The following is a 9,052-nucleotide window of genomic DNA, read 5'->3' as shown; positions in this document are numbered from 1 at the left end:
AAAAAAAGGGGAAACCCTCGAAAACACAAGTCACACACATGCATGTTTCAACTACAAAATCGAATGTTCTCGAAAAGGGGTTTAATCCTGTCTATAATACCATCGGTAGACGGACCCATTCAGAAGTGCATTGAAGCAGCTTCTCGTACTCTTAGCCATTTCTAACAAGTGTAAATTAAGATGTCTGGCAGCTCTAGTTTACAGTGAGCTTCGAATCCCTAAACCAAAAAAAAATAATAAGCCCTATAGTTTCACACCTAGAACCTAGAATTAACACTTTACATAACGACAGATTGATTGATAAGTCCGCCAAATGTTGCCTGCTGATCCGAACCCAACATTGAAACCCTAAAAAAAAATTCTACTAAGCTCAAAATTTTGGACAAGGAACCAAATTTAAACAACATTTCAAAACGCCAGGAAGGGAGACGAAACTTTTTTGAAAACTTTATTCGAGTCGACTCTTGGTTAACAGAACAAAGACGATGAGTATGCATTCAAAGGTTTCAAAAACAAAAAAAGATTGTATGATCCTCGACTATGAAACAGAATTCGGCCAAAATTGCCTCCTAACAGTTGAGGCTTAGTTAATATTCTTAGAATTCGCGTTTGTGAAATAAGATGAAAATGAATAAACAAAAGCGAAAGATACAAACAAAAAAAAAACTTAGGGATGAAATTTCCGACACCACAAAGTACCTCAGTCAACTGGAAGACGGTTAGTGTCCTCGCTGAGATCTTGACTGATTTTGGTGGATTCCGATTCGGGATCCACGCGAATGAAGATCAGTTTAGCACCCAACTGAGGCAATACGGCGGACGATTGACTCTGGGGAGGCGAGAGAGGTTGCAACTCCGTTGGAATGCTCTTTTGAGGGGATCCATCAACTGGACGATCACATTCCAGGATCGAGAGAACTGCATTAACGACATCAATGTCGCCGTAAGAAAGCGACTCCACTTCGTGAATTGGGCCAGTTTCAGCTTTGAAAACTGCTTTGCAGCGATACTCCGGCTGACAAATAGATTTCATGACTTCAGTAGCTTTATCAGGCCAGCAGTCTAAATGCACAGCAGAAAGTTTGCACCGGACCGCCATTGGAGGTACGTATTGATGGATCCGCGAAAGCTGACGAATGCAAGCGACAGGCAGGATCTGCTTATCTCCATAGTCGATGAATATTACTTCGGCTCGATCGACGTCAATTTTCAACAACTTGGCCCTATACCAATAGCCTTAAAAAAATAATAATAAAAATAATGAGTGAAAGAATAAGTTAAGGAGCCTCACAATTTTTTTAACTTACCATACTCGGGGTGTTTCGCAGCATACAGTTTGCCTACAATAGGCGGATCAGTCAGAAAATATTGATGCGAATTCTCAACTCCCAGTTCTACCAGTTTGCGATCGATATCTCCAATAGCATGCTCGTCCTCGGCAAGCTGAATCCAGAAGTCGCCAGGAGATACAATGTAGGAGACGTACAAGTACACGCACCCTTTCGGCATTTCACCCTCGTTGGGAATCATCTCGGTTTTCATCTGCATCACAACCCGTTCGTCATACAAGACATCTGCAACTTTGCAGGTTCCCTCGTTGGAAATCATCTCGGTTTTCATCTCCATCACAACTCTTTCATCATGCAAGGCATCTGCAACTTCGCTGGTAACCTCTTGAACGGGTTCATCATGCATTTGTTCAACTTCTCCTATCTCCATCACTCCAGTGGTCTCCGTTAATCCAGCGGCTTCCGAGAGGAGAGTGACATCAGGATCTTCATCAATCAACTGTGTCGCGTCGATTAAAGAAGACTCCAAAGGTGATGTAGATGACGGGGCGTCAGTCAATTGTCTGATTAAGTTGAAGCTGACGTCATCGCCCGACGACTTCTGTTCGGGTAGGTTAAGATCTTCGATGAGGGCGGAAACGTTTAAACCCTCGATGGGTTCTAAAACATTTAAATCCTTGGTTGCATTCCCAGCATCCGACACGAAATCCACTATTTCCTGCACTAGATTTTCAGTAACATCACCGGCAACTTTTACTTCTTCATCGAGGATTGCCAACTGCTCCATGACTTCTGCTTCTTTCAGTTCCATAATTGGTGGCGGTGTCGCTTCGTTGACGAAAGAACTAACCGATTCGCCGAAAGATTGGTAAAACTCTTTTTCTTGAACGGCTACTTGTTCCATCCGATCGGCAAGCTCTACTTCCTCGTTTTCAGAATGTTCAATAACAGTCGGGATCGCAACCAGAGGTTCTTCGATTACTTGGCGAACAACCTCCACCTCCAATGGCAAAGTGACATCGTCATCAAAAGTATCGAAAAGTGCAGGCTCAGAAGTTCTGGACATCGGGGAAGACATTTCCACGTCATCTAGAGAGTTGAATTCCAGAAGATTATTTGCGACGGACTCGACTTTAAAACTTTCCGGCAACCCCAATTTCTCATTGAGATCCAATCCAGAGGGTTCAAATAATCGGACATAGAGATGTTGTGGCGTCCGACCAACGAAAACCACGGAGAGTACTTCTTCACAGATGGTCGAAATACACTGGTCGGGGGTGGGACAAGACATCACATTTTGCTGGGTTCCATCCAGAGCGCACTTCAGAGCTAACCCAGGTTGCTGAGCAAAACGAGTTGGCAAAACCCGTAGATCTCCAACATTAACCGAGGAATAGTTTCCGTAATCAATGTACGTCACGTTAGCTTGAGCTCCGTCTGTGCTGTTAACGAGAGCTCGATACCATAATCCATCGTCAGGAAACAGCGCCAGACAGTGGCTGCCGATCTGCAGATCTTGAGGCTCAAGAGCTGCAAACTGTGACACATCCGTACCTGCGATTTCTCCCATCAGACTGTCGACTGCGGCAGGTTCCAGCTGTAGCCAAACTTCGGTGGCAGATTCGATGAATGGAGCCAATGCGTACGTTGACATTTTTTGGCCTGGAGCGTAGTTTAAGTCCATCAGAGGCAGAAACGAAGATTCTTCAACGGTCACTTCTGCTACCGACATTTCAACGGTAACCTCTGCTACCGACATTTCAACGGTCACATCTGTCCTCGACTCTTCAACGGTCACTTCTGTCCCCGACTCTTCGATTGTCATCTCTGCTGTCGACTCTTCAACGGTCACTTCTGCTCCTAGCGTTGAAGGGCAAATGGATGACAACTCTTCATAAGGGAGGAAAACACTGGAAGAATCTCCGGTCGATGAAATGATTTTGCTTCCCTCATCTTCCGTGGAACGAGAAGACTGTTCCAATAAAACTTCCGAAATTGTGGATAGACCCGCATCCTTGTTGACCGTTTCACATAGTGTAGGGGCCGATTGGGCGGTTTCAACCGCCAACAAGTCGAGAACGTTGTCGTCATTGATGAAAAGGGACTCGATGCACTGCTCACCGTTTTCGTCGGTTCCAAATACTACCCAATGAATGTTGTTCGGCTCGTAACACAGGGAAATGAATTTATCCGCAATCGCTTGCGAACTTTCTGTCTTCAGGGTACCCGGCATAGCCATTGCTGGGATTTCTGCAAACCGTTGTGGTAAGTTGAAGATATTTCCAGTTTGAATCGTGTGGGTATCACCGTAATCAATGAATTGAGCAACTACCGTGTCTCCATCGACTTCTTTAATCTGTGAACGATACCAGCCATCATAAGAGGGGTGCTTCATTCCATAAATTTGACCAACAACTGGATTCTCCGCGATTCGGAACGACTCGACATCAGCGTTGTACATCTCCGTCATTTGATTGGACATTTCGCAGAGTTTGTCATCGTTCTCTCTCATTTGAAACCAAAATTGGTTTGGTGATAATGAGTAACTGATGTAGACTTTCACATAAGGGCTTTTGACTTCTTCTTGTAAAACGGTATCCACTTGCTCAGGAAAGTCTTGAATGGGGGGATCTTCTGGGATCAAAGGAAGGATATGCATAGCATCTTCGACAATTTCTTCAACTGATACTTTGGGAATAAGCTGTTCATAAAGATCGATCGCCTCAGAAGAATAGAGTCGGACGTGAAGGACTCCATCGACTACGTTGAAGCACTTTACCATTATAGAGTCCAGATCCATAACGCAATTTTCGAAAGCCTTGGCAACACATTCAGAGAAGACAATCACTTCATGAATGCAGCATTTAAATGCAAAGGCTGGTTGTTGAGCAAACTCCTCGGGCAATTCTCGTAAATCATTAGTTTTAACCACGGAGCAGTTACCGTAATCGATGTAGTAAACTTTAGCAGTTTCTCCGTCGACAGCTTCAACTAGAGCACGATACCAGCAACCATCATCTTCAAAGAAAGCCAAACAAGGCTTGCCAATAGATGCTTTGAAGTCCTTCTTGTTGATAAATTGAGGGTCGAGGGCCAATTTCTCTATGCGTTCCATAATCACGTCTACTAACTTTGGTTGAATCTGAATCCAGAATTCAGCAGGTGATTCGTAGTAAGGAACAATGGCGCTGGTGGAAATCGTCTGGCCTGAGACAAAATTCAAATCTTGTGGCGCCAAGGTTATTTGAGTATCTAACACGACGCGGTCCAGGACTTTCTGTTCAATCAAATAGTTTGCAACATCACCAATACCAGGAACTTTGAAATCCGCTTCAAACACCCCATTATTTCCATCTAAATTTTAAGAAAAATGAACTGAATACTTGCATTCACTCTAAATAAATAAAAAATCTAAACTTTTACCTGGACTAGTAGAATGAAACAATGCTGTAAGCGACTGTCCAGTTAAAAAGCAGGCAGCAATGTGTTTCTGGGGTTCCGGATTGACAGGTCCGGAAGTCATCTTCTTGACTCCCTTCAATCTCGAGTGCCAAGTCTTAAACAAAATTACGTGTAAGATGTGGTGCATCAAGTAGGGAAGAAAGAAATTGAATTTACCAACTGTGGACACTGCATGAAGCGCGGGACCATCCGCTTCAACTGTGAAATCGGTGTTTCTTGTTCATTTCCGTAGTCTACGAAAAGAACCTTTGCGACCTGATCGACAACGGATAGGATTTTCGAGCGATAATAACGCTCGTCTTCGGTGAAACGAGCTACACATGGTAATCCCACAACCGGCTGGTCCTCCAGTAATTCATCGGCAGACAGTGAAGAATAAAACTCTTCGAGCTCATCTAGTTCGTTCTAGAAAGAAAAAATATGTTAACAACACAAAGATAGAAAATTCTGAGTAAAAAATTGCGCATTACCTGATAGGCTGACAAGTCCACTGGGCTGGTAAAAATTCGACCAGGGTTGTAATACCAAGCGATGCTGACATCTATCGGTGCTTGGGTAACGGGCAGATATTGATATCCAGCGCTAGGCGGAGGAACAGACGTAGAGCTCGGGGCACCAAAAGCTTCGTTGATGACCTTACTTCCATCCACTAGGCGTACAGGAAACTTGCCATTAGAATCTCTCTCAGCGAACATTGCGGCGACAGGTTTATCCGCGGTGCATGCTTCCAATTTGTTCCTGTCCTCGACCGTCCAAGTTTTAGAATTGCCTATTCCACTGAGCCTGCAGTGGAATGCTTGTGGAGGTAACTGAACGAATTCTTCATCGATAGCTTTCAGTTGTTTGAGAGAGCTACGTTGAGTGTTCCCATAATCAACAAATAGCACAGTGACTAGTTGGATCGTGGCAGGGGAGTCGCTCAACTGAAGAACTTGTCCACGATACCATTGGTTGTCTTCTTCATACTGCACCACACAAGCAGAGCCGGGCTTTGCGTTTTGAATGAAAGGTTTATGTTCATCTAGATCACAAAGAAAAATTTTAGATATAAGAAATAAAGCAAAAAGCAAAAATAAACATACCAGAGTAAACTAGATTCAATTTCTCAACCAATTCATTAAGAATAGTAGAGCTAGCTGATAGCTGAACATAGAAACTAGTTGGGTCAACAGCACAAGTTATCTCCACCTGACTGTTCGAAACTGGCAGAGCTTGATGCAAATAAGTATACTGCTTTTGAACAGTTGAAGTTGGTGACATCTTCGGCTTCTCGGGTATCACGGCAGGTGGCGAAGTTTCAATTATAGGCTTCAACAAAGGAGGTTGTGATTTGTTCACCTGTCCAAGTCTCTGAAACCCCATGGGACCTTTAGTCTCTCCATTCCCGGTCGAGGGAGGAGGTCCTCGAGGAGCGCGAATCACCTCTTGAACTTGATTAGACGACGATCTCCAATTGCATTCCTTGCTGGATGTTCTCACTTGCCCAGATTGCGTCGTATCTTCCGTCCCAGCTGTTCTCCAGTTTGGATCTTTGGCGTTGGGGTGAACGTAGTGACTTCTACCAGAATTGCCGTTATCGGTGTTCCTCCTGAAACGATCGTTGTTCCCTCTGGCTGTTTGTTCCGATACATTTTCAACTTGGACTGGTGCATTATCACTACGAGTGCTCTGTTCTGGAACTGAAAATAAAAGAACATTAAGTACTAATTCATCCATGGCCAAAAAAAAATTTGTCAACTTACCGCTAACAACGGGTTTTTTTTGAAGGTTCACTGAAGAAATCGCTTTTGCAATATCGTTATTGCAAGGATCGTCAGTCAAAGTCACTGAATAGACTCCGTCTACCAAACTACCAATTTTTACTTTAATCTGCTTTTCATTCATAAGTTCCCGCCAGTTGGGAATAGACTGCATCACACCACCATCAATCTTGCAATGAATGCCGTAAGGAGGATTTCGGAAGCAAGTCAACCCTTCTAGAGGTGCCAAAATTTTGCAGCGTGGTATCAGCAGACTGTTTCCGTAGTCGATGAATTGAACTTCAGCATCGTTGATCAACTCCTTATTTACACGAATCCGGTAGAATTTGTTGTCTTCATCCCAATGGATCACGGCATAATGCCCCAAGTGGCTTTTGACGTCTGCATACAGCAAGGGAGGGTTGGGATCAGTAGAGTAAGCCATCGTTAGCTCAGCGACCATAACATTTAGATCCTTTACTGGTATCTTCTCGAGCTGTCCAAAAAAACATCCGGGCTCTTCCGGTAAAATGACAAACAACATTTCTTCAGAAGCTAAAATAGCAGAGGGGATCTGTAGATTTGATCGAATAAAACAGAAAACCGTTAGATTTGAAAACATACAATCATCACACTGGTCAAAATTACCTCGGTTACACATGCAGTAGCTGCTTTATTTAATTTGGGTGGCGAAGGGATTGGGGCAACAGGCGAGCAAACCCTCGATGTTCCGAAGTTAGCCAGAATCGTGCTGAGCATTTCCCGGATACTGCGTCCAAGGTTGTCGTAGAGATTAACTTTTTGTTTGCCCTCGTCATCTTCCACGACTTCAACTTGGAGATACGGGGCTGAATTGACTAAAGACGTGAAAATTTCGTTCAAGCCAACGAGTTTGGTGACTTCTTCAACGCCAAACAAAGAAACGCGATACGCAAACAAGCGCGGAACCAACAGCTCGTCAGAGATCTCACAAATCGAATCAAGGTTTACTGGCTCCTGGGTCCCGATGTCAGCGAAGTAGACAGTACACTGATCGCCGTAATCACCCACTGCCGTGATCAATCCACGATGACAAAGTTTGTCCGTTGGAGACAATGCAACGCAAGGTGTTCCAAGTTTCGGTACTCCGCGCAAGGCGGGAGGTGCTGTCGAATCGAGTTTCTTGCGTAACCTCAGAAAATCGCTGGCTTCACTTTTGAGTTGCACGTAGAACTTATGAGGCCCATCGGGAATGTGTGTGACGATAACGTCGTGTCGCCCCTTGGAAGGAATGTCGTTAGTCACGTACGCTCGAGGAGGAATAGGTGACTGATTTGGAGAGCGAGCTGCTGCCATTGGGTACGCCGGATGATGGTCACGGTATGTTGCTGGAATTGCGAATGCAGGTGGCAGGGTGTTGTTTAGGGTCGGTAGGTTTAATCTACCTGAGAAGGTGTTAAAAGCAGGTTGGATGTAGGCAGGCTGTTTGTTCATCATCTCACACATGCTTAAAGCTTCGTGATAGGTCTGTGCAGCCACTCCAAGTCCTTGCTGAATCATGGTTGTGGCCAGAAGTTGATTATTTGAATCAAACAACCTTACACCCTGATGTTCACCGTACATGCCCATAGGTGAAGCTTTCCAAGTGTGATTCTCCACATGCATCTTCAAGAACATCACAGCTGGTTCACTCCAGTGGGAACGAGATCCAGGTCCTCGAGGGGCAACTACATCAGCAAGAATAAACTTAGTGGCTAGAGGAGGCCAATCCCTGATGTGCTCTGCTTCCTTTGCAGGGATGTCAAGAGTACGAACAAAACCTAAGGGTACTGTGTGAGTATCTCCAGAGTCGATACAAAAAACATCAATTGTCCCTGCATGGCTCAATTTAAGTTCCAGCACTTTTGCTCGATGCCACTGGTGATTAATGAGTACACAGCAGACTTGATTCAGTACATTAAGGTTGAGCGGTGGTGAAATTGCTTCCAAATAGTGCCTGATGCTCTCCAAATATTTTTCCATCAGCAAATACAAGCTACGATCGTGGGTCATACCCCAAAAGTAGACACACGGGCCTTGCCGTCCACGAACGGAATCGTCAATGTGCGTCACGTGGACCAACATGTTAGCTCCGGCCATGTTCAACAGTTGCTGTATTCGCATGAAACACTGTAATGTTATAAACTTAAAATTAGCACAGACTCAACAACAAAAAAATTACTAATAACTTACCAACTGTGAAATGGGCAAACCTTCTTAGATAACACTTCGAATGAGAAAAGACTTAACACTTTCCGCGAGCCAAGAGAAAAAATGCTCTTCACCAACTGATGGCTGAATCTGAAAAGCCAAGCCAGAAAAGAAACGTTTACGAAAGGAGGAAGGGGAACATCCGGTGAATGATGCAACGTTGCCAAGTTTTGAAAATCCCTATCGTTTCAAATTTCAAATAAAATAAAATAAAAAAAACAGCGTTCAGAATAAACTTCCATTCAAAACAGAATTTATTCATTGATTTCCACTAACTTTTTTTTTACCAACGTCTGAAAGATTTGCCGCAGCTGAAAGTGTGAAAATAGAGAT

At 44.1% G+C, this 9,052-nt stretch overlaps 1 protein-coding gene across 1 annotated transcript; it reads right to left on the bottom strand.

The window, feature by feature from the left end:
* Positions 1 to 490: 490 nt before the first annotated feature.
* On the bottom strand, positions 491 to 8,841 carry LOC124206261 (tudor domain-containing 6-like). Its single transcript, XM_046603978.1, has 9 exons — positions 8,702 to 8,841; positions 7,139 to 8,638; positions 6,494 to 7,064; positions 5,834 to 6,430; positions 5,222 to 5,772; positions 4,908 to 5,156; positions 4,713 to 4,845; positions 1,308 to 4,643; positions 491 to 1,236 (listed from the first exon to the last, which is right to left on the bottom strand). Exons 2-9 carry the CDS (start codon positions 8,630 to 8,632, stop codon positions 701 to 703), a joined length of 7,467 nt encoding a protein of 2,488 aa, XP_046459934.1. The 5' UTR covers positions 8,633 to 8,638; positions 8,702 to 8,841; the 3' UTR covers positions 491 to 700.
* Positions 8,842 to 9,052: the final 211 nt, after the last annotated feature.

This window comes from Daphnia pulex, chromosome 10 (assembly GCF_021134715.1).
Source record: "Daphnia pulex isolate KAP4 chromosome 10, ASM2113471v1".
NCBI classification, from domain to species: Eukaryota; Metazoa; Arthropoda; class Branchiopoda; order Diplostraca; family Daphniidae; genus Daphnia; species Daphnia pulex.
This window is presented reverse-complemented; position numbering and strand designations above follow the sequence as displayed.

Excerpts from the sequence above, each read along its gene's own strand:
- LOC124206261 (XM_046603978.1), bottom strand. The coding sequence starts at position 8,632 with ATGCGAATACAGCAACTGTTGAACATGGCCGGAGCTAACATGTTGGTC. Across the intron at positions 5,157-5,221 it reads TGGACTTGTCAGCCTATCAG|AACGAACTAGATGAGCTCGA; the intron begins GTAATGCGCAAT and ends TTTTCTTTCTAG. Across the intron at positions 1,237-1,307 it reads TGCGAAACACCCCGAGTATG|GCTATTGGTATAGGGCCAAG; the intron begins GTAAGTTAAAAA and ends TATTTTTTTAAG.